This window comes from Micropterus salmoides, unplaced genomic scaffold, assembly GCF_014851395.1.
Source record: "Micropterus salmoides isolate LMB-PRFRI ecotype aquatic unplaced genomic scaffold, ASM1485139v1 Ms_hic_scaffold_5, whole genome shotgun sequence".
Lineage (NCBI taxonomy): Eukaryota > Metazoa > Chordata > Actinopteri > Centrarchiformes > Centrarchidae > Micropterus > Micropterus salmoides.
In genome coordinates this window covers 11,533,730-11,558,229 of record NW_024044237.1, presented here as the reverse complement: position 1 = coordinate 11,558,229, position 24,500 = coordinate 11,533,730, and the positions used below count along the sequence as shown (strand labels likewise).

The window sequence follows — 24,500 nt, the reverse complement described above, 5'->3', positions numbered from 1 at the left end:
TTGCACTTAAAAAATTCATATTTTCCAATTTGTTAAGGTAGTAACAATAACACCCACCACTTTGACATGATGTTTAGAGATTAATTCATTAAGGACTGAATGAATGCAAGAACTGAGATACAACAATGTCATACTGAATGAGCACTTGATACCCTAAATACATTGACTATGGAATCTTTTGTACCTGTACTTATCGTGCGACCGTTCATTTTGTGCACCTTCAGACTATGTTGTAGCAGTGTCAATATGTACCCAGATCTAAGCAGTTTCTTTGGTGAGTATAATATTATAATAACCGAGAAATTATGGACACAACTACAAAAATAAGGCCCACATTGTAATAAACAACCATCACAATACAGAAATTAGGCCTCAGCTATCAAACAGCCTTTTGGAGAAGTGATGATCAGACAAAGTGTCAAAGTGAAATTTCCTCACACACAAGGTCAGAAACACAAATCACAAGGTCACAAAAAAACAAAATATGCGCACCTACACACACACACACACACTCACAAACACAAAAACAAGCACAAACACAGGATAACAAAATCTCCTCCTCAGTCATCTTTGAGGCACTAGAATGACCCCGACTCCTTTGATCTGTCATGCTAACCTGAGGGCTTTCATAGCACCTGGAGTCTCCTCACTAGCCGTGTGTGCAATGCATGTGTGTCACGAAAGATGTCACAAAGGTGTCCTTGAAAAGTTTTTTTCAAGTGCAGTGTTTCATTTTCTTACCAAGACAGCAACATCAGATCAGAAAAGAAGTCTGAAAGGAAGGAGGGACGGAAATCTTTTTACGAGCGAATGAAGGAAGATATAAGTGAAGTAGCAGTAGGGTGAAGAAAAATGATAGCAAGGAGAACGGGGAGAAAAGGGGAGGGAGAGTAGCAAAGGAGGCGCCTTGGGTGAGCAGGTGCAGTGATAGCAGAGGATAATGGGTAATATGAGCAAAGGGATGATGGTTCAAATCCCTCTTTTATCCTCTCTCTGAGCTCTGACCCCACCGGGGCAATGAGGACAGGAAAGAGGAACAACACTGATCCTCTGCAGCCATTTAGAGCAGAAACGAGGCACATTGTAAGTGGGGTGAATGGAGGAGAAGCGAGGGAAAGGAAGGGAAAAAAGAGTAGAGCAGGTGGAGGTTACTAAGAGACCTTGGACTGGAACAGGCTGAATTGGAGATGCAATCAGTTCAAGGATGTTCAAACCCATATGGCAGGAAGGGCTCATCGGAAAGAGAAATTGGGCAGAAGCTTGCACATATGTGACCCTGCGCTCTGGACTCTGGATTGGGTGGTAGATTGATGTGTCTGCTCAATGTTTACCTTCCCACAGAGCTACCACTTTTTTTGTACCACTTATGTCAGTATCCATACCATACCATGAATATCTATATGATCTTTTGTACCTGTGGAATGACCTTTTCACTCCTGTGTTTTTTCTATCCAGGCACTTCTTGTTTAAGACGTCATCAGGGACCACCCCTCTCTTCAGTAGCTCCTCACCCGGTTACCCTCTGACCTCTGGAACAGTGTATTCGCCACCCCCTCGCCTGCTACCCAGAAACACCTTCTCCCGCTCAGCGTTCAAGCTAAAGAAGCCGTCCAAGTACTGCAGCTGGAAATGTGCCGCAGTGACAGCCATCGCAGCTGCTGCCCTGCTGGCCATCCTCCTGTCCTACTTCATCGGTAAGTGTTATTCATGAAAGGATTAATTACATTTTATTTGTTTTAATTAGAGGTTGTCTTTTGATGAGAAGTTAAACATATACATGACCAATAAAATGTTGAAAAAGTGAAGAAATACGCCTGAATGAACCACATGCTTAGTCATACATGAGTATGTTTTTTATTTTGTATTGGTTAGCCCTGTTTGTTTTAACCAATACATGCTCTTATTTGCATTTATCCCAACAAATAAGTGTCAAGCTAACGGGCCGTTGTAAACACAAAACAGATTCCCAAGGCGTGAGCTTTGTCACCTGTAGTGCTGCACTGTCAAAATCAGACTCAGCAGGAGCCCTGGTGTCCACTCAGCATCAGTAAACAACCAGTCAGACAGAGAGGAAAATACATAAACCGCAGCATACTAGGGCTGTTTCAATGAGCAGGTATCAGGTATGAATCCTAACAGACACTGCAGGGAAGTGGATGTTTTCCACTGATCTGAAGCCAGTAACCGATAGTCATACTTAGAAGAATGGCAGATACTCAGAGAAGAGACTTACCAAGCACCTCAGGAAGAGATTCTGATGGCTGTCTACAGGCGGATCTATGGAAAGGCAAGAGAAAGAGCATTTCTTAGAGTGTGTGGGTGGGGATTTTATTCATTCTTGACCTCATTCAATGGACGAGAGAGTGCATGACTTGTGTGTCCATGTGGGTGTGAGATAGACAATAGAAAGAGGAGGAAAAGAAAATGCATGTATGTTTTATTGTATGCATGTGTGTCTGTTTTAGTGTGTTTTTGTGTGAGGAGGCAGATGTGTCACTGAGCCCTTGATTGGCCTCTTACCCCAGAGACCAGAGTCAACAGATGGGGGGATCTTATAAAACTGAGGCATCAGCAGAAATAACAACCCCCTTATCGCCTCTGCATACATTATTAATATAATTTTACATTATTTATAAAATATATTTTTATATACATCACCATCAATCTATTCATCCACAGTGATTGTGTACGTGTGTATCTGTTTATATGGGCTTTATGCACCTCAGCTTGCTCGCCTGGATGTGTCCAAATTGCATACGTGCGCTTGTCTGTGCCTGTGTGCATGTCTTTGTGTTTTTGTGTGTGTGTGTGTGTGTGTGTGTGTGTGTGTGTGTGTGTGTGTGTGTGTGTGTGTGTGTGTGTGCGTATACGTGTGCTTTTGTGTATCTCCTCGGCGTGCCCTTGAGAGTGGTGTGTCCTCCTGAGCAGATCAAGGCCCCTCGCCTGGGGCACACAGACCGATCCATCCTCTCCTGAGTTTTACGCGGTCACACTGCGCTGGACAGCCACATATGGAGTTACGAAACAGGAGCGGGGGGAGGAAGGAAGGCCATAACCACCACAAAGTTCACAACACAGTTCGACACTTAAGGGCAGGGATGTAGTGGAGCATGGACACAACTAATACCTTAGTATTTCATTAGCAGCAGAGAGCTCACTTGGGGCGTAAAAGGCACGATATTTGTTTTCATAGACTATATCATTGTTAATCATTTTTAGCTGATGTAAGTTAAATGAGCAACTAATTAGGAAAATAATTCAAAATTAATCTATTCTGAGAACATAATTGCTGCCTAATTTTCATTATTAGTGGACTGGGCACTTGCCAGATACATACAACTTGTTAACAATAGTGCCTGCCTGTCTTAGTAATTGGTAGCATTAGCTTGTTAGCCATACTTAGAAGTTACTTTATTTCTGTGTGTATATATAGCTAAAAATGAGATGCATAAGCAAGCTGTTCCAACACAGTGCGAATAAACTACATAATATTGCTTGTTTTTAAATGTGATTCAGTAAATAAGGAGCAAGAGTTGCTAATAAGTTTTCTTTTAAGCTCCACTTTCTGTGCTTTTACTGATTTATTATATGCCAAACGTTAGTGCTTTACCACCAAACTTAATTGTGCAACTGGCTATAATTCGGTAAGCTGAACAAGGCTGGAATTATACTTTATTGTTATTATTACTTTTGCTAACTATAGGGCCCCTTTTTAGCTGCTGGAAATGTTTTGCTCTGGTGTTTTGTCTGTGCTGAACAGAGCTGTAACAGTGCTGCCAAGCCTGAAACCCCTGTGTTTACCTAGCTTTTTGTAGCGTTACTCGTGCAGTGAGTTTCAGTCGGAAGAGTTCACTGCTCATAAGGGGGTTTTGGAGTACCTTGTTTGTGTGTTATGTAGGTGTGTGTGAGAGCCCAGTACTCACTGGGGGGATTGTGCAGAGCACCCAGAACCATGCAGCGTGAAGAGGACCCCTCTGAGGCGTCCGCCCAGGAGCCCACTCATAAATTACACCAGGACACATGTGCCTGAGCAGCACTTTTCTTTTTGTGCACGTGTGAGTGCGTGTATGTGTGCGAGTACTCCTTCCCCAAGAACAACCTACAAGAAGCATGTGCAGCAATGTGTGTCTGATTGTGAGGTTTTGAGAGCGTGCCGGCCTTCAAACAAAATGTTTTCTTTGTTATTTCTCAAGACCATAAATAAAGCTTCAGAAATTGCTCCACAATCTTCCAGAAACACACACACATATGCACGCACACTGAGATCCTTTTAGAAACGCGGGACTCAGCGTGCTTCAGGAGCAAGGTAGACGATATCTCTTTCAAGCTTATTCACTGTGTTCTGTTGTTAAAATGGAGCCATGGGGACGAGATAAACACTCACACATAGACACACAGCATGGAAAAAACATGCAGAGCTGTGTGTCTGTGCATTTCTGCAAGTACATGTGTGCTTGTATGAGTTCATTTGTATGTGAGGACAGACATTTCCAGTTAAAGCTTTTAGTTACCAACCACAGCAGAGTATGGCCTCCTCTTTACATGTGAAGGAATGACTGAACGGATGGAGGGAGGAGGATAAACGCGAGTGCTTGTTCTTCATTCCCCCGGCGTCTTGTTTGCTTGCTCCGCATGGAGCATCAGAGCCAAAGGAGAGGTGGTTGCTAGGATACAGGTGAACGGTTGGCATACAGGAGGGAAGACAGGTCCGTCATTGTGAACGGCAACCTGGAGAGAGCGAGATAGAGGAAGGCGAAGGGAGAGGAGAAAAGAAAGGGGTGGAATAGAGTTGGAGCAGAGAGGGCAGAGGGGAAGAAGGGAGATGTGTCACTGTCAGCATGCAGCTAGAACATAAAGGGAAGAGGAAAAGCAGGATAGATGACTGGAGAGACGGAGGAGAGGACGGCTGTGGCTGATATGTCACTGTCGCCGCCATAAGGGATGAGAGTGTGAGATTGGAGGGGCCGGGGGGGGGGGGGGATAGAGGAGCGAGGAAAAGAAGAAGGGGAGCTGACGGGGAGGAGGAGCAGGAGTAACAAGACAGCCAGGTGTGAAGAGGAGAAACAGAGGGGAGGCAGAAGGAGGAGAGATGAAGGAGAGCGTGGCCTCCTGAGGTTCTGTCACCTGGAGTATCTGTGGGACTAATGTCTCCTAATTGATCACAGCGAGCAGAGAACAGAGGGAGTGTGACAGAGAGAGGAGAAGACAGGGAGAGAGTGTGAAGGACAAAAACAGGGGGATGGCTAACAAAAGAAGTTAGAAAAGATACAAAGACATAAGGGATGTAGGTCTCGAAGGACAGAAAATGTACAGGAAGAAAAAAACAGACAGAAAAAGAGATGCACTGTGTGATAGTAGTTAGTAAGAGGAAAGGTTAGTTTGATATGTAGATGAAAGATCAATGTCAGACTAGTATTGTCCAGGTGGACTGTTTGCACACACACACACGCGTATGTGCACAGTCACACACACGCAGACACAGGTGTGCCCTTGACTGCAATGAGTAAACTTGCTAGTGGGCGCTTGTGTCACCTTTGCGGGGGTGTTTTGTGTGAATGTGTGCGTGTGTGTGTGATGGCTGAATTTGTCGGCCGCAGTGGCACACTCCACATGGTATTGTCACCACTGATGAATGAGAGCACACACACACCTGTACGCGCATGCACAGACACAATGTATTTTTAGTCATACTCCCAGCTCCCCTCGCTGTTGATTAAACAGACCCCCGCCACACACACACAAACACACACACACACACACACACACACACACACACAGACATATACACACTGTCATCGAGTGTGACCTTCATGCCTCGAAGCTGACCACTTTCCATCCATCATTGCTGTCTTGCTGTTCCAGACCGATCACAATCGCTTACTGCCTGTTCTTCCTGGGTATAAGTGTCTCACTTCAGTGCATTCATATCGTTGCTCCCTTACATAATAACATGTTAATGATTTTTACTGTTCAGAGATATATTGCTCTGCTGAAACATTCCAGGAATTATTCTAATCAAACTAGGTTGCATTTTCTTAAACGTTTGGCATATTTTTTGTCATTAATCAGAACGTAGCCAGATGTTAACTGCCAAAGTAATAATTTGAAAGCTGGTTAAAAGAAGAGTGTGTCCCTACGGTATGTGTAAGGTTCATTGATTTAGGTTTTTATGCAGTTTTATTTCATTTTAAACCAGTTTATTAGACACATAAAGGTGTGAAACAACACACCTTTATACTAAAGCCACAGGCTTTAACAAGCCAAACGTTTGAGCCTTTCAGACTTCAACAACACATTCACCAAAGAGTAATGCTCCATTCTTGGATTTGAATAGTTTTTAGAGAGATTTAAGTGGAATGATTCATTATATCAGATTTTTTTTAAATTAACGATTGGACAAACACTGAAGAGTTGCAAGCCTTTCAACCAAACTGTGATGTTCCCCCTTTTGGATTTTCATTTGAATAGTTTTAAGAGTCTTGGAGTGGTGACATTATTCATTGTTTCATGATAATAAAAGCTAAATTTTGACAAAAAACTAAAAAGTATATGTTTTTGAAGCAGAAATATGACTTTTTTCTCTTTCCTTTCCTTTTAATCATCTCACAACCCCTCCGATTTGTCTGACACATTGGGGGATCTCAACCTTAGATTGGGAACCACTGCCTTATTACTTGCTTCTGGAAAAAGAAAATTAAGACAAATAAAAGGATACATGTGAATGCTTTGGTAATTATGTGTAAATGTATTTAGCAATTTTATATTATTGATTTTTCTACAGATTGTCTCGTCTTTGGCCCTGAATCAGCTTCTACAAGCGAGCCCTTATCACAGGTTGTAGAAGGGCTGTTTGCCTCTTGGATTGTTTCATTTGAATAGTTTTAGATACCTGAAGAATCAGTATTTCACACTTTTTAAAAAGCAAAGAACAAACAAAAATCTAAAAAGCTCTCATAGAAAAAACATGGTTCTATCTTATTAATCATCCCTGGACTGCTCAGCTTTATCATCTGACACCGTGAAGGGTCCTGACCCAGAGTGTAACAATTTTCAGAATTTTATTTCGTTTTTTTATCTGGTTTCTCCCTCTGTTTTAATAATCCAAAACCAAGGTAAATTCACAGATTTTCTTTTTAAATAAAAAATAAAAACTGCCAGCCCTTGAGTAAGTGGACTGCCTGCTTGAGTTGTTTCGGAGCTGTAGGTCGCACAACATGGCTCCTTTCCAAACCCAGCTCCTTGACCCCAAAGTCCCCTCTCACTCTGCATGTGGCTTCCCTTCTGCTGATGCAAGGTGGAACAGCTAGAGGTCAGGATGTGTCGCTCATTGCCAGTGCGGGGGTGTTTGTGTGTGTGTGTGTCCATATACATTTGTTGTGTGTGTGTTTGCACGTGTGCTGAGGTGAGGGCATGGTTGGGCATATGGTCAATGCAGAAACCTGGGCAGAAGGATCAGACGTGGAGCGTGTGTCCGTAGCAGCAGGGCCTGTCGCACTGATAAAGGTTAGGATCTTACCACACACTGCCAGTCCAGGAAAAGGGCAGGGCATGGCCAGGACCAGGCACAAGGTGCTATACCATCTGCACCAGAGGGATAAATGGGTCATCTGCATTGGTCAGGTACGACAAAGCAGGGTGCACACTTGTTCAGACAGTATGTGGTCGTAACATCACTGTTCATCCTTTGTCATCCTTTGACTTTTTGTTAGTATACCTGGAGTTTCTGTACGTGCTTTGGATTATATATTCTTTGCTTTGATGTTTGCAATGAATCCAGAATTTGCAGGCTGACTGACGTCATTGCTGAGTGTTCATATTGTCTGCATTAGCGTGCATGGGCTCATTTCATTCATTTATTTCCTCATTCATTTATTCATTAGCGCTGGTCTTATCTGGGCCCCAATCGTTAGTCCAATTAAGCCCATGGTGCTTCACTAGTCCTGTGTTCGAAACAAGAGATGGATGAAGGCAGAGTGAAAGAAATCCCTGTCTGCTCTTCTCCTCTCTCCGTCGCTCATTTTCTTTCACTCTCTCCGTCTCTTGGCCTCCAGAGCGTACTCCTCCTTCGTCTTTCTTCCTCACTCATTCTCTCGCTCTCTGATCTGTGATAAGATAGCATAGTTCCTCATATCCTGTTTCTAATACAGATCGATGAGAGGGAAAGGACCATGGTAGGAAGGGATGAGATGAGGCAGAGTGGGTTGATGTGGAGGAGAGAAGGCGGAGGTTGGGAGGGGGTGGGGGGGGGGGGGGGGGTTCAGGGTAGAGATATCTGAAGAGGAAATGAGGATTCAGAAAGGAGGACATCAGTCAGATTCACATCTCTTTTCATTTAGCCCATCACACACACGTGTGCACGTGCACGGACACACGGCTGCATCTGCGTCAGGGCCGTCTCAATATTTCATTGCCAATAAGGAAGCCATTTTTGCTGTGTGATTGAGTGAGTTGCCGCTTCCCTCTGCTAGACACTGTTTTGCAGGTAGGAGCTGCGAGCAACTCACATAACCTTTTGTGTTGCAGTCAATTACAGTTCAGTTGCATCAGCTGGGTGAGGAGGTCCCGTCGGGGGTTACAGTGTGTGTGTGTGTGTGTGTGTGTGTGTGTGTGTGTGTGTGCATGTGGGTCCTGGCGTGCACGCGCATGCAGTTGTTGTTAATACCATGCAATTTTAAGCATGCATACACAGACACACACACACAAGCACACACTCAGTGGCAGACAAATTGTCTCTCTCAGTGTATATGACCCCCAAGGGCAGCAGCCAACCGCCGCCCCCGTACCTCTGTCTGAGACTCTAAATGATCTCAGCAAGCAGCGCCTTCAAAACTTAGCTGAGAGAGACGGCTGCTTTATTTATAGACTACATAAGTGGATACTGTGTGGTAAATTCTAAGAAATATCCCAAATGGACTGAATATTAAGAACCTCAGGCAGCACACTGTTCTTTCCTCAGTCTCTCAATATTAGCGGTGCGCCCCTTTGCTGCAGAGATAGAGGGTAAGGTGCGAGAAAGGAACAGTGAAGGTGTTGTTTGTCTCGGGTTACTGATTTTTGTGCCGGTGCATATTTTTTGGACAACAAAATGTCTACCAGGTCACTAAATGAAGGCCTTTGGGGGGGGGGGGGGGGGGCTCAGCTACAATTACTGCCCTAATTGAGGTCAGAGTTGTTAATTTAGTGGTGAATTAGAACAATTAATATGCATTTATAAGGATGGCCAGGGGAGATGGCAAAGAAAAGTGTGTTGCCTATGTGTGTGTGTGTGTGTGTGTGTGTGTGTGTGTGTGTGTGTGTGTGTTCGTGCACTTCTGCTCTTTGTGTAATTTTCATTGCAAGAGATTGCGTCCAAAAATATGCAAGAGGCCAATTCCTTGCCTTTAGTGCAATTAGGAGCGAGTGCAATTGGTTCAATGGGAGATGCCGCCATTTAAATAGGCAATGATATGGTTGAGGTGAGACAGAAACGGGCGAGAGACATAAGGGAAGAGGGAGAGAGAGTGTTTGAACTGTTGAAACATGTTCCAGAGAACAGAATGATGATGATACAATATTTTCCAGTCAGGGGACACTGTGCACGGCCTGCCACAAAGTCACCTTTATCCATCTCCGCCGCTCTGTTTTTTCCTCTCATGCAGAAATCCATTTACACCCTTTAACTCTGAGACGGATAAATATTTCCCAAAACACACGTAGCCTACACACAACCATTGTATTTCTGTCTGATTGCCTGTGTTGGGAACCACTTACTGTCAGAGGATGAATCACGACCATTTTTTCTTACCCAACCAGTCAATGAATACAGAGCCACTCATCCCTTAAATCTTTCCCCTCCACTTGCCGACTTCTTTCTTCCTCATTTCATCCATAGAGGCCCTTATTCATTTCTTCCTCTCTTTTCTGCAACATCATCTGTGCCCTGTTTTCCTGCTCTTTTTTTTTTTTCCTCAGGGGATTTTATACGTTCTTAAATATTCTCTCAGTTCTCGGTATCCTACAGTATTCTCTCTGTTCTTTTCTCCTCTCCTCTTTTCAGCTGAGGTTCGGCGCAATTTCTCCAAGAACTCCTGATCAGCCCGACCACCAGTTCCTCCTTTTCATCACCCTTGTCCCTCTGTCCAGCCTGCTCTTATATTTATTTTTTTGATGGCTTTTTTGTCACAGGATCACGTGTGCTGCTGCTGATTCAGATGCTGTCTGTTGCAGATGATACTGGCAAGCACTTTGCCTCTCTGAATTATGCATCAAGATTACATAAAAACCTCGCAAAGCAATTGATCTATTTTTAATCCAACTCGTTTGCTTGTTAAACCTGTTTCTCTGTGATCTTTCTGTGTGTGTGTGTGTGTGTGTGTGTGTGTGTGTGTGTGTGTGTGTACTCATGTATTTGGTGTGTGTGTGTGTGTGTCTGTTAAAAATGAACATGAGTGCGAAGATAGAGATTAAAAAGGAACACTGCACAAGTCAGGCTGTCTCTCTTGTTCTCCTCTTGTCTGTCAGTCGAATTCAATTCATATTGGCATGGCATTTAATAAAGCCTTCCAATGCAGCTTGAAAACAGTAATTATAGCAATTATGATCCGAAAAGAAATGTTTAAAATTATGGCAACACAAAGCTAAATACAACAATTTCAGCAGTTTCATTTTTGGCTAAAATTACACCCTACCAAAGTTAGAAGTGTTGTTAAAATGAGGAATGCTACTTGTAAAGAGAATGATAGCAAGCGTCTCTCTTCGTCTCCGTCTTTCTTTCTCTCTCTCTGTCCCCCTTGCCCTGTGTGTTGGTGCACAGAAACCTGTTGACAAAGCATTGGCTTTTGTGCTGTTGTCGCCAAGGAGTAAGAGTGCCATCTATTGGTCAACTTTTCACAGCCACAGAAAAAGGAACAGATGAGGAAAGAAAAAACTCATTCAGGGAAAAACCACATATGTGCACCGACAGTCAAACACACACACACAATGAACAGACGTACACAATAAGCTAACTACAGGGCTGTCTGAGGTGTTCTTGGGGATGACCTAGATTGAGAGCACCGTCACAATACACTCACTATTGCTTACTTTCTCCTGCTGATTCAATAGGTAATCTTCCATCATCGACTGTTCCCCCGTGATACCATCTTTGTGCGTGCGTGCGCCTGCATGTGTGCACGGATGCATGTCTGCGTTATCTACAAGGAAGGACAGGCAAAGATAAAAAGAAAAGAAGGAAGAAAAAAGGGGGAATGAAAAAGAAAAGAGGGAGAGGAATGAAGGTCAGCGCGATGAGAGAGGAGAGGGCAAGAGGTGGATTCAACAGAAAAGAGACGGGGGGAGGGAGGACCCTGCAGTTTATCTGCTTTGCTCTGTCTCTCTTTCTCTCCGTACCAGCCCCCCACCCCATGAAAAAAAAAAAAAAAAAGAGCTGACAGTGGAGGCCGAGCAGCAGCCGAGGTGTCAGCGCTTTCCTTTGACCGGGAGCGAGGGGAGGGCAGAGAAGAAATATAAAAAGGAAGAAACAAAGAAATAGATAGAGGGGGAGAGAGATGGGACATTGGAGGTGAGAATGATGAGTCTGCCCCGGCAGCAGTTCCTAAAGCAGCATCACCCTTTTCTTGCAACTTTTACACCCATCCTTGTAAAAAGCCCGGGCAAGTGGAGAGAGAATTTGACAAGAGGGAAATTGATTCCCAGGCCTCAGATGCAGGTGTTATATGGCTCATGTGGTGGGTGATAAGGCCAACGCAATAACACCTACCATGAGCATCTTCACATCACAGGATTCATGTATATATGCAACACTGCAGGAGTATTTTGCCTTTTCTATCTTTTCATCTTACCTTTGCAAACGATGCATCACCAGTTTTCCTGCACAGGAGATTGTTCAAAAGCATTATTAGAGAGATTAGAATAATAATTTACAGCATAACAAAACATCACAGAACTTCCACATCTGTGTACAATAAGGGAACGGCCTGTTTTCTTACTGTTCAGTTTTTTCGTGCTGTTTCCTCTCTCCTGTTTTTGGGGGTGGGAGGAGACGCTTGGCAGCAGGCTGAGGAGGGAAGAGACACGGGGAGAGTAAAGAGCTGACAAAGTGAAGAGCGAACACACTTGAGCAGTCTTATACCACCGGCACACAATAACACAACAGAGGACAGAAGAAAAGGAGAAGGGAAAGGAGAGTCATGGAGCAATCTCTTCAGAGACCAATCTGTCACTTGTTCTCCGCGAGATTGTGTAAAGGCTGCCATATAAAAGCAGGAGATGCTGTCAGGTTGAAAGAACATTGTGAGAGGTTGAGGTAAAGAAAGGGAACCAAATAAGGATCTTTATGGTTTTTAATTGTCTGTTTTGTAAGACTAGGTTACCAGTTAACAGTGTTTTTGATTGATATGCACTTACACAAGTATGAAAGCAGCATTCTCTAAAAGCTGCACTGGTTGCCGTATAAATGACAGATCAGACATACAGGGTTGGCCTCCTGCATTTCTTTGACTTGACGAGCTTTCAAGTGTGCTTTTTGTGTACCAGAGTCGCAGACAATTCACTGTTCAAATCGTATGTCCTAACGCGCCCTCCCTCCCTCCCTCTCTCTCCATCCCTCTCTCTCCATCCCTCTCTCTCCATCCCTTTGTGTACAGCGATCAACTTGCTGGGTTTGACATGGCAGCTGAAGCCATCCGACGGCCCCATGTTAAACAATGGACTGGGAGCTGGCTTGCCTGTCAACAGTGATGTGGCCACGCTGCCCTCTGGAGGCAGAGGTATGAACTACAGCACACACACCCCACATAAAAATCCTTACACCGTGCGTGTAGGCAAAACTCTCGAAAGGATGAGGCTGGTGATATTCTTATGTTCTTGTTGTCAACAATAAAAAGATCAAATCCAACAAAGAAATAACCTTCTAACAAGTATTGTCTGTGTATCCAAAACTTGTTATAGCTTTTCCCTCTTTACCATAGACTTTCATTGTTAGCTATTAAAGTGAGCCACACTGTTGCACGGGGTAACATGTTATTTCATTAGGATGAACACACAGTTTATTTTGACTCAATACCGCTTACCACTTAGTCCTGGTGCTGTAAATCCTCACTAGCGTGGCAAATGTGTATTAATCTGCAGCTGAAAATAGTCCCTGAACAAATGCAGTATTTACTCCTAAAATAAAGCTATATATATTTTGACCCATTTTTTAAAGATTTATGTCATCAGTGGGAACAAATTGGCTTGGAGCCGAGTGCCACAGAAGGACAGACACAACGCATTGTTGGATCTTTTGAAAGCAAGAAAAATATAGAATGGCGCCAGCCTGATCCTTTAAGACTTATAAACGCTGTCTCTGCTGCTGTGTAGCATACTGAAACAGTCCAAATGGTTTCTTTTGCAACCATGCAGGCTCACACCAACTCAAGCATTTTCATAATTCATGACACAGTACTAGCTGTGCTATCAGTATGTGCTGTTTAACCACTCCACTGAGTTGTGTCAAGCTAGGTTTATCGTCTCAGTCAGCAGTGAGGTAAAACACCAACTGCATCCCCCACCCCCATCCCTTCTCTTTTAAGGCCCCCATGCGATTCGCTATCTATTTTCCTTTCACTCGCTCGATCTCGCTCTGTAACACACACAGCATGTACTATAGGTACGTGTGGGCTGTATCTGTATTCTGTATTAATGAGACGACTGTTGTGTTGTGTTCCCCAGCCGTCTAGGCCAGATGCTGCTGTTGTTCTTTTCATTGTTACTTTTATTTCTTTGCTATTCTGCACACAAACGCGCACACTCAGTCTCTTTCTGTCTGGGCACCAAACACTCTGCTGGTAGATGACTGACCTGATTGCAGGATGCTGTGTGTTTCTACGTGCATGCCTATCTGTGTATCTGCTTGGAAAGTTGTGCCCTGCAGTTCTATCAGCCCTCTCTCATTTTAGCCACCATTTTTCCGGCTTTGATGTAAAGGCATAATTTTGCATCCCACCGTCACATGTAGCAACACTCATTTTAACATAAACTGTGGGCGCACAGTTTGCAGAGCTAATGGTGCTCATCCTCTGATATTCAATGGCCATGAATTTTTATAGCAGATTATTTGCAGTAAACTGTGATGATTGATGTTGACTCTGACAATCAATGCCTATAATCACAGATTATGCAGTTTCTTTTCCCCTCGCTCCAGGTCCGTGGGCAGGCCGGAACAGCAGCATAGACACAGGCAACATTGAGGTCGGTAGACGGGTGACCCAAGAAGTACCTCCAGGGGTGTTTTGGAGGTCCCTGCTCCACCTCAGCATACCCCAATTCCTAAAGTTCAACATCTCCCTCGGCAAGGACGCCCTCTTTGGAGTGTACATTCGCAAGGGCCTGCCTCCCTCACACGCACAGGTAAAATCTGGCACCAAGTACAAGCAAGTGTAGACTCTACATCTTCTGCACCTTTAGGGTAATGGACTAATCACAGAATTATCATTGTATCCATTAGGGACCATTTATCTTGATATTGATCAGTTAAAATGGAGAATACATTAAAAAAAACTTGCTTGTGTCATGGGGTATCTTAAAATTAATTTGTGATTCATTATTATAGTTGTTTGAAAAAACTAATTTAGTCTAAGATTTACACTTAATTAAATTTCACAGTAATGTAACTTTTACTGCCTCATATTAATTAGAACCAACTCAATTAACAACTGATTTGATTTGTAGAATGGGATAATTGCATTTAGATTTTTGCCTACCCATTTCATTGTCTGACCTGACTAACATGAAGCTGGTACCATGATGTTGTGTGTACTGTGCAGAAGTAAAGAAAACCACTTTCTGCAATCTTTCCAGAAACCCAAAGAGAATGACAGCCCTCAAGGATCTCTGTTGCATTCTTCGTGCTTCCCTGGCAATTTCCAGCCACGCTTACTTCCCCCATCTTTTAATATCCCTGCATATACAACTATGGGTCATTTTTCAAAGTCTAAAAAGTGCCACTGCAGCACTTCATAGTTGAATCATAGCTTTCTTACTCACATTCTCACATCCATTCAACCCAAAACACCCTTTCTCCCCTTCTTTCTCCTGCAGTATGACTATATGGAGCGCCTGGATGGGAAGGAGAAGTGGAGTGTGGTTGAGTCTCCACGGGAGAGGAGGAGCATCCAAACTGTGGTCCTCAATGAGGCGGTGTTTGTCCAGTACCTGGACGCCGGTGCCTGGCACCTGGCCTTCTACAACGACGGTCGGGAGAGAGAGACAGTTTCCTTCAGCACAAACGTCATGGGTGAGACAGAGTCAGCTTTTGCCGTTGGGGTGGAGTGCGGGAGAGAGGTGAAGGAGGGAGGGGCAGGTTGGGAGCTGAATTGAAATTGAGCACCAGCATTAAGGTGATGGAAAGAATGGGGAGATGAAGCCATTCACTACCAGTGACTTAAAAGAGTATTCCAGGGATTTGGTATAATATTGTCAGACTCACAATTTAAAAACCTGATGCCTACATTACCCACAATGCAACTCAGGCAGTTGATGGGTGTTAGTAGCGGCTAATCTAGCCTTGAGCTGCTAGTCTAAAGCAAGAGATGAGGTGTGGGCTACTGAGGTCTGGTAAGCTCATTTCTTATTTCTTCTTATTTTAACTCCACACCCACAGACTTTAATTTTCAAGCTTGTAGTCTTCAGCCCCAACCAACGCTGACTCAGGTGACATCACTCAAGGCAATTTGTTCAGATTTCACACAGCTCCCTCTGGAGCCACAAAAGTCTTCTTCACAACCTGTTAACAGTTATGTGTAAAATTGTTTAAGTGGGACATTTCAGTCAGATTTCTTCCCCAATTTGTCAAAGACTTTTTACACGTTGAAAAGGTGCAAAAACACTCACCAGCAGTATGTCCACAATGTTGTCACTAGCAACACAACTATAGCAACATTGTTAGGTAGGCAGGACCACTTAGTGAGCTTAAAGAGTTGTCTTTGCCAAAACGTAGTAGGATAAATTGATAGTATGCATTTCAAAACAAAACACAACTTATTATATCTGAGAGTGTAGAATCACTGGTGTGTATGCATGTGTGAAAAGGATCAAAATCAACCAGCAGCGAAAACTCAATTGTCTCAAGACCAGATCTGAATAAAATACCACTACAACCCTGTAAATTGGTTGTTTTTAGGACCCGAAACAGTGCTGCAGATAATTGCAATTGTGTTGGAAGCATGAGTGTGAGAACAAGGGGGATGGATAGAAAGAGTCAAGCCGAGTAAACGAATCCTTCACTGTCAATATCTGGCGGTAGAGCTTTCAGCAGTAGGAGTAGTGGAGAGAAGGAGAGGAAGAGGCGGTGGGGGCAGAATTAGAGTGAGTGGTGAGAAGGGGGAGCTGGAGGAAAGACATAATGGCGGGGGCAACGCCAGAATGGAGTGAAGTGCAGTGAAGTATGAGAGGAGGAGGAGCTGAAGAGAGGATGGAAAGAGAGGGTGGTATTAGGGTAAGAGGGAGACAGGGGGCTGAGATTTGGGGGAAATGGCAGAGGACAGAAAAAAGAGGGAGAGAAGTGTTAGAGAGGAAGGCAGCGTGGATAGGCTGAGGAATGCTTTGTCTAAGAAGAGCGGAAGCTGGAAGAAGCATGAGGGAAAGAGGAAGGCACGGATAAAAGTCCAAAATGCCTCCTTATCATTAGCATCGACCCTGTTTCTTCCCACCAAACTGTTCTCTTCTGGTAAGTGGGTTAAGAGGCACTAGAAGGTGGATGGAGAACACAGCCAGAAACACTCACAGAGTTGGGGCTAAAAACTGCCTAGTTGCACCAAGCAACCACACCTGGATGAAGTATTAATGACCTTGGTGGGGCCAGAGTGAGCAGTAAACAGTGAGGAGTAAACAACCAAAACATTCACCAAAGATTCAGGAATATAGGGGAGAGGAGGGGTGGAAGAGAAGCAAAAGGGTTTGAGAGTGTGAATTGTTTCTGATACAGTGTGAAAAGAAATGATGGATGGGTAATGGATGGCGTCTCCAGGAATGGCTGATTCGAAATGCATTCTCCCCTCGCTATGAAAAAATGGAATGCATGGAATCTTGGAGGAGGGCATCTGATCTTGGTGTCTTTCTGACTATGAGACTCGGAGCGCCTTGACTCGATTTGTAAAATGTTAAAGAACGAATGGTGCCAGCGATGCGAATGCTTTGATGCTTGCCACCAAACTCTCTCACCCCCTCCCCTCTTTCCCTCTCTCTGTCTCACTTTGTCTTCTTCACAGATTCAGTGCAAGAGTGCCCGCGCAATTGCCATGGTAACGGAGAGTGTAACTCTGGTGTGTGCCATTGCTTCCCAGGATTCCACGGGATGGACTGCTCCAAAGGTATTAGCCACTTGCAAATGTGTTTCTTCCGTCATAAAATTCAGTCATTTGCGCCATCTAATTACGAAGTGCAGACACATTTCAGCTGCATGCAGCAAGTAGAGAGGATTAGGAGCAGCAAGATGGCGCATGGCCTTAGGTGGAGCCGAGACAAGATGACTGATGATGGATGGCAGGTCCCCTAGCTAACGTCTCCTGGCTCTGTGCTCACCTGGGATAGACAGCTTTGATGAATAGTTTAGTTACCTCTGCCTGTAATTACTCTTCATGTCATTGCCACTCTCCAGCCCCTTAACCACTCTATTCACCCTCCTGCACGGTGAAGTGTTGGTGGGGTTAGGCGAGTGTGTGTGTGTGTGGGTGGACGGCATGGCTTTTCCCTGCTTTGAGAATCTCTAAAAAGCCTGCTAATTGTTTTTCTTTTGTCACGCACAGGGTTTAATCTCTCCCCCTTCCTCCCTTTCCCGGTTCCTCCAGCGGCATGCCCGGTGCTGTGCAGTGGCAACGGCCAATACGACAAGGGCTCCTGTGTGTGTTACAGCGGCTGGAAGGGACCCGAGTGTGATGTCCCCGTCACGCAGTGCATCGACCCTCTTTGCAGCGGCCACGGCACCTGCACCGACGGCAACTGTGTGTGCTCCATCGGCTACAAAGGGCCGAGCTGTGCAGAGGGTGAGAGGAGGCAGAGTTAATGCTGTGTTGATGGTTTAATTTGTGTCAGCTGGGTTTTTTTTCTGCCTGTACTTGTGGGGTTTAAAGAGTCAGAGTGATTATTTTAAAAGAAACACGAATGTTTGCACCACAAAAAACACATCAACAGACGCAATCCTTCTAACTCTAGTTAGACAGCTCATCATAGCAAAATCTTACACTGACTGAGAGTTCCCTCCATATATACAGATGAAGTATGATACCACAGCCAAACACATCAGAGATTTTATTAAGGGATGAAATTGCTTCTATTGATCCTTGTTAAGAAAGATCAGCCCGCCACACTCTCTGTCGTCACAAAGATAGAAAGCAAGAGGGAAAAAGAGAGGAATAAGAGATGGAGGGGGAGTCAGGGCAGCCGTGAGAGGTGAATATGTATGAAGAAAGAGAAAATTGGAAAAGGATGAAGAAAAGAGAGCACAGTGTGCCAAGGGTGAAGATGAAGACCGGGAAAGAAAGACTAAGGGAAGAAAGGAATAGTGTGACAGAAAGAAGAAGTCAAGACACAAGGCTGGAGAACAAGGTCAGCACTTTATCCTCCTCGTCATTTTTTTTTCTCTCCATCTCCCTCTCATCCAATTTTTCCCCCCTCCTCCTCAAATCTGATGTTCATCACAGCAGAGTCCCTCAAACAATTTACCTGGAGTGCCAGCGACATGGAAATCGATAACCGTGATCCGCCGTTTCTGCCAGACAAACAGAAATGGAAAGCCCGAGGTTATGTGCGAGCGCGTTTATGAATGTGTGTGTGTGTGTGTGTACGAAGGAGTGTGGCGGGGTCAATGATGCCGCGTGGGGGGGGGGGGGGGGTGTCAGACAAAGAGGATGAGGAGAGAGATGGTAAGAAAGTGGGAGCGACTGGGACAGAGCACTGTGAGGAGGCCAGAAGAGGGGTGGGTGGGCACTTTGCCGGGAGGAGGTAATTTGTCAAATTGGTTTTCACTCACTGCTCGGACTCAGAGCTGCCTGTCTGACTGATAGTGTCAGATTCTCCCTTATGTATTAGCGCATACACACTAATGCATACACAAGCGCCCACACCGAATAATGTCTCAGTGAGGCTCGCTGCTCTTTCAGAGTGGAACACATTTGCTGCTATGCCCCAATTATAGACTCATCTATTCATTATTGTGTGCTTTAATTGCCTTAGTAATATGTCTGGTAATATTTTCTTTTATTTCACTATCTTTTTGTGTACACAAAGAATGAAAATAAGTCCTCTGCCGCATTTCTTTCTTTTAAAAAAACTTAACATAATATAAGATTTAATTTGTTTCTAACGTCAGCTCTAATGTGACATTAGAGCTTGTGTTGGTTTTTGTTCGTTTTGTTTTTATCTGTATTTTTTTTTTTACATTGGTGTATCTCTGCCTTAATGCAGTGGATTGCCTGGATCCGACATGTTCCAACAATGGCATCTGTGTGAATGGGGAGTGCCACTGTAAGCCGGGCTGGGGAGGGCTCCACTGTGAGCTGCCCAGGGCCCAGTGCCCAGACCAGTGCCACGGCCATGGGGCCTTCATACCAGACACTGGGCTGTGCAGCTGTGATCCCAACTGGATGGGACCTGACTGCTCTATGGGTAAGTACAACTGCAGATCTGGTTTAGCTGCAAGAGTCAGATAAACTGAGTAAAGATGCAAAGATGAATTTGGAGTGATATAGTTAAGAGAATAGAGCTACTGACTACCCAACATATTCTGTGGTCCACTGGGATACCTGGCTAATTAGTTTACCATTTTAGTTGATTTTCAAACTGTGTTCAGATTAAATCTACCACAAACAATACAACTCGCTGAGAAATAAGACACAGCAATTGTTGAATTATCTAAGCCAAATTGGAACAAGCAGGAACAAAATGTGAAATGTTTTTCTCTCACTGCCAGTGCTATATAAAATCACTCTCTCAATAGACAGTATTGCTAGAACAGCTTTTTAAGATATTCAAGGTAGTGCTCAAATCCAAAATGGGCAGAGCAAGACAATTTATTTTATATAGCACACTTTTGGTACAATGTGACAGTAACAACATGGATAGAATAATATAACAGATAAAATACAAGAAAAAGCAACAACAATGACAAAAGAAACAAAGGAAAAAATGAAGAATAACCACCCACAAACACCACCAACAAACACATAACAAACCCCCGCACCCCACCCACAGACGCAAACACAGACCCACACACACACAGAGCAACTAAGCATAAGCCTAAGTAATAAAAAAGTGTCAGTTTTACTTTTAAATAACACAGTGACAGAAGTTAGAGAGCACTGCCAAAGTAAAAGCCTCCTCACCAGATCTTGATCTCTTCTGTTGGAAGACCATTGCATGGTGACCTTAGAGGTCTGATTTGACTGTAGTCAGTGAGCATGCCACAAATGCACTGGGGAGGCAAACTGTTCTGGGTTTTATAGGGCTTTGAAATTGATTCCATATTGCCCTGGGAGCCAATTAGGTGATTTTAGTGAAGGATGTTTCCAGATGGCTACATGGACACTGGAGGTGTGTTGGCATTGTGGGTAGAGACACATAGAGTTAAGCAAAGATGTATTAATGTATGTGGGAAAGAGGAAGAGGAAAATGGAAAGCACCTGGAGCCACTTTCTGTGCATGAGGCTTATAATTCCCAGCTGCACCCCTGTATGGAGAAAATAAGAGATAGATGTTGCTGAGTTCATGTTTAAATGCCTTTTATAATGAAATACACAACTTCAACAATAAAAGAGAGGTGTAAAGCTACCACTGTAAGAGAGATAGCAACCATGGCAGCCTCCCAATGCTTCCCATCTCAGGATCACAAACAGATCTCCCGCATTTGTTATGAGAGAAGCAATGCTTGACTTTAATAAAGACAACATTGTTGCACACTGCAGGATCCCTCAGCAAGTGTGTATCAAAACATCTGTACATACTACATTCCCCGCACACCGGGGGTCCTGAGCACATGAGCGGGATTGTCACATCTCACCACATGCACCGCCGTTGCCTGCAACATCCGAGCCTCCCAAACAGTGACTATAATGGAGGCTCAGGAAATAAACGCTGTCTTCACAAAACTGTAATCACTGATTTTAACTGAAGGCATATGATGGAGAATTGTATTTAATGTAATGCAAGTTTGATGTTTTTGCAACTTTGGGCCTTTTTTGGCACTTGCCAGGGTAATTTCACATTGTTAAGCGATGATTTTAACACTGCACTGATTTTCTGATATGAAGTGTTTAAAAGTGAAAGTGAAAGTGAAAGTTAGACCTCCTGGTTACATATCACCACTGATTCAATTGTATTTCAACATGTAGTTTAGACTTTAAGTTAAGATTTTGATACTGTTGAAACAACAGATATATGTAACCCAAACAAACAAGGCAAACTCACCTAGAGATCCTTTGACCTGCAAGTCACCAAATCAGTGCTTACTGGGTAGTATCCCCATTGTGTCAGAGTGCACATATGACAAATAGCGAAATACAAACCTACAAAATCCATCAACCGTTGAGTCCAGAAATAATGTTTGTGACCCAAGTCTTTCTCGCTTCCTTTAGAGGTGTGCTCAGTCGACTGTGGGACCCATGGAGTGTGTATGGGCGGAGCTTGTCGCTGTGAGGAGGGCTGGACTGGCGCAGGCTGTGACCAGCGTGTGTGCAACCCGCTCTGCATCAAACATGGAACCTGCAAGGACGGGAAGTGCCAGTGTCACCAGGGCTGGAACGGAGAGCACTGCACCATCGGTGAGCACCTCTGTGTATATGCGTGTGCGTGCGGAGGTGTGTGTTTGTTGTGTGTCTGCGTGGCAACACGTGGGCGTGCACAGAAACACCAGCACCCAGTCAGACTAAACTGGCAGCTCCTTTCCACTTTGTTAGAGGAATTCGGAAATGAGAAGTGGAGGCAAAGGGGAGACCTTGGGGAATTTGAAGAAGGGAGGCTGGCGTAGGAGGTGGGCGAACTGAGAGGAGTGGAGCAGACTTCTTAGAAGTGGGGGTGGGAGGATTACAAAAGAACATGATTTAGCCGTTTTTAGGATGCCTCTCAACTGCAGACCCCAGGAGTCTTAGTTTCTATGGCCTTTGAAGCACCAAAGTTATGTGATGAAAGGTAAAACTCTTCACCTCACTGTGATCAAAAAATATCTCTCTCACATTGTTGTGTGTGTGTGTGTGTGTGTGTGTGTGTGTGTGTGTGTGTGTGTGTGTGTGTGTGTGTGTGTGTGTGTGTGTGTGTGTGTGTGTAAGTAAGAGTGACTTTTTATGTCCGTCAATCATGGTCTCATATTGACATCACTGTCACTTTGGATGGATGAGTGCCAGATTCCTTTGATTCACCCACAGCGCTTTGAGAGACTAAGTCTCATTTCCCTGTCACCACAAGCACTGTGATTGCAATCTGATACACACACAAACAAACAACAAAACACACACAAGGCAACACACATAGACATGGACACACACGCACGGCAACACATATAAACACACAGGGGAATAACAGTTTATGATCTCCCCATTTCCCCCATCAGAAAGTAGGGCAGCTTTGACTGCAGCGTCAGCCCAAGATGAAAGAGTTGTCAGGCCTCAGCTTGGCGCAAAGCACACTTCACTAGCACCAGACACTCTCAGTGTTAGCTTATCTCAGCTTGCCTGTTTTCAGCTATGCATGATGTTGCTTGCATTTATTTAAAAAAAATACTCTCCCCATCTCTTACCTTTTGCACGTTTTCTCCCACTGCAGACCATGGGAGCATGGTTGACAAAGCAGGTACCGTATCTGACTCTGGTGTTTTGTTTCTTAGCCTGTGGTGGTAGAAGCTAGCTGCTGCATTTGTGGGTTTTGGCCTGGCTTGGCTCTGTAGACTCTGTGGTGCTATCTGTCCGTAGATTAGGGTGCCAGCCTCAATGATAACTCCCTACATGTAGCGCACTCCCATTTACAGCAGTGCACTACAGCGGGGGCAAGCTGTCATTGAGTGATGTGTTGTGGGGTACTGTAGAGCCTAGTGGGGTATCAGCAGTGTTGAGGGGCTGTGCTGTGAATGTGTGGATGTGCATGCGTGTGAGTGTGTTCTTCTCCATATTTCTAATGTGGAAACACAAACACACAACTCTGCTCAGGTATTCTAGTCATGTATTGCGTACACACAGCTGCTTCACACGAGGAGAAAATGATGAAAGCCGAAAAGAACTTTTGAGGTAATTGGTGAATTTCATAGGCCACTGATGCGAGGCCTTAATGTGGTGTCAAAAAACACAGAGCTGCTGAGTGTGTGTGTGTTTACGTTTGGGTATTTGTGGCAACAGTTGCAGCCATGGTAGAGTGGCTAATACATTTATTTTGTGTGCACGTGTGTGTTTGACTGTGCGTGGGTGACTCAGCGAGCATACAGCATTAATTGCAGATTTTCTATCTTTTCATCAAACCCATCCTCCCCAACCCAAGGGGGGAAAAAACAGTTTTAGTCAGATCACACAAAGATAAACAGAATCATGGCTAAGGTTAAGACATCGATGCAAATAGAGAAGGGTGCAGGTCTAGGGTGAGACGTCTCTCACGCAGTGCTAGAATACTTAATAGATAGCCCTGCAGCTGAACCTCTGTCAGAGCGGCACAGAAAGCCTGACAGTGCAGGTCCCCGGAGTACCGATGCGAGTGTCCTCTCACCCTCTACGCTTAATGGAATAGCTCTCATTGTTTTATGAAGAGCCATCCCAGAGAAAAGGTAAATTGCAGGGTTAAAGAGGGAGCAAGATGGAGGGGGGAGGGGGGGGCACAGATGGAGCCAAAAAGAAGCAGAGAGACGGGCCAAAGAACATGCGGGGTAAGGCGATCAATGTAATTTCTAAGGTAGCTTGTTAAGAATTGGAAGAGTAGATGAGTGGAGGTTTATCTGAGAAAGTGCGCAGTTATCTGGTCCATCTATAAGCAGTGGTCTTGGATGTATGCCTGCGACCTTTACATCATGACCTTTAAGAGGAGACAGAGCTGGAAAGAAGGGGAATGGAGAGAATGGTGGAACTTTTTAGCAGAAAGTCTCAACACCGTTCCTTTTATGCACTTTGTTCTCATTCTCATCTCTTTTTTTCTGTCTCTCACTCTCTCTTTCTCACCTCTTCTTCAGAGTCTTACACAGTATCTCTTTCTATATCATATACCCCGACAACCACACACGCCCACACATGCATGCCACACACCAGCGTGTGTGCTGACCCATAACCCAAGGCAATTTCTTCTCCTTTTTAAGGGGATTTTATCAGAGTCCAACTACATTAGTGGGGAGGGTGGACTTAATAGTTTCTGAAATCCCACTTTATTCTAGTTAGTATGAGGGGGTATCGACTAGGTCTTCGCATTAAAGAGAGAGGAGCCTCGTGCAGGCCTGCCCAGGCAAGCCGATCAATGGCCGCTATGGATTGTCCTGTCCGGGTGCTTCATAAGTATTTGGCTGCTTTAAATGGCAACTCCATTTA

General features: G+C 44.4%; 1 protein-coding gene across 3 annotated transcripts in view; it reads left to right on the top strand.

The window, feature by feature from the left end:
- The window catches only part of tenm2 (teneurin transmembrane protein 2), a 108,171-nt gene that overhangs the window by 61,549 nt on the left and 22,122 nt on the right, over window positions 1-24,500 (top strand). For 2 of the 3 annotated variants that reach the window (XM_038700123.1, XM_038700125.1), the window contains exons 3-10: window positions 1,456-1,694; window positions 12,624-12,746; window positions 14,141-14,367; window positions 15,058-15,253; window positions 17,226-17,327; window positions 17,805-17,999; window positions 19,420-19,620; window positions 21,585-21,770. In XM_038700123.1, coding sequence (XP_038556051.1) covers window positions 1,456-1,694; window positions 12,624-12,746; window positions 14,141-14,367; window positions 15,058-15,253; window positions 17,226-17,327; window positions 17,805-17,999; window positions 19,420-19,620; window positions 21,585-21,770 — 1,469 coding nt within the window. The remainder of the gene's footprint in view (window positions 1-1,455; window positions 1,695-12,623; window positions 12,747-14,140; window positions 14,368-15,057; window positions 15,254-17,225; window positions 17,328-17,804; window positions 18,000-19,419; window positions 19,621-21,584; window positions 21,771-24,500) is intronic. The other variant, XM_038700124.1, reaches the window with a different exon arrangement.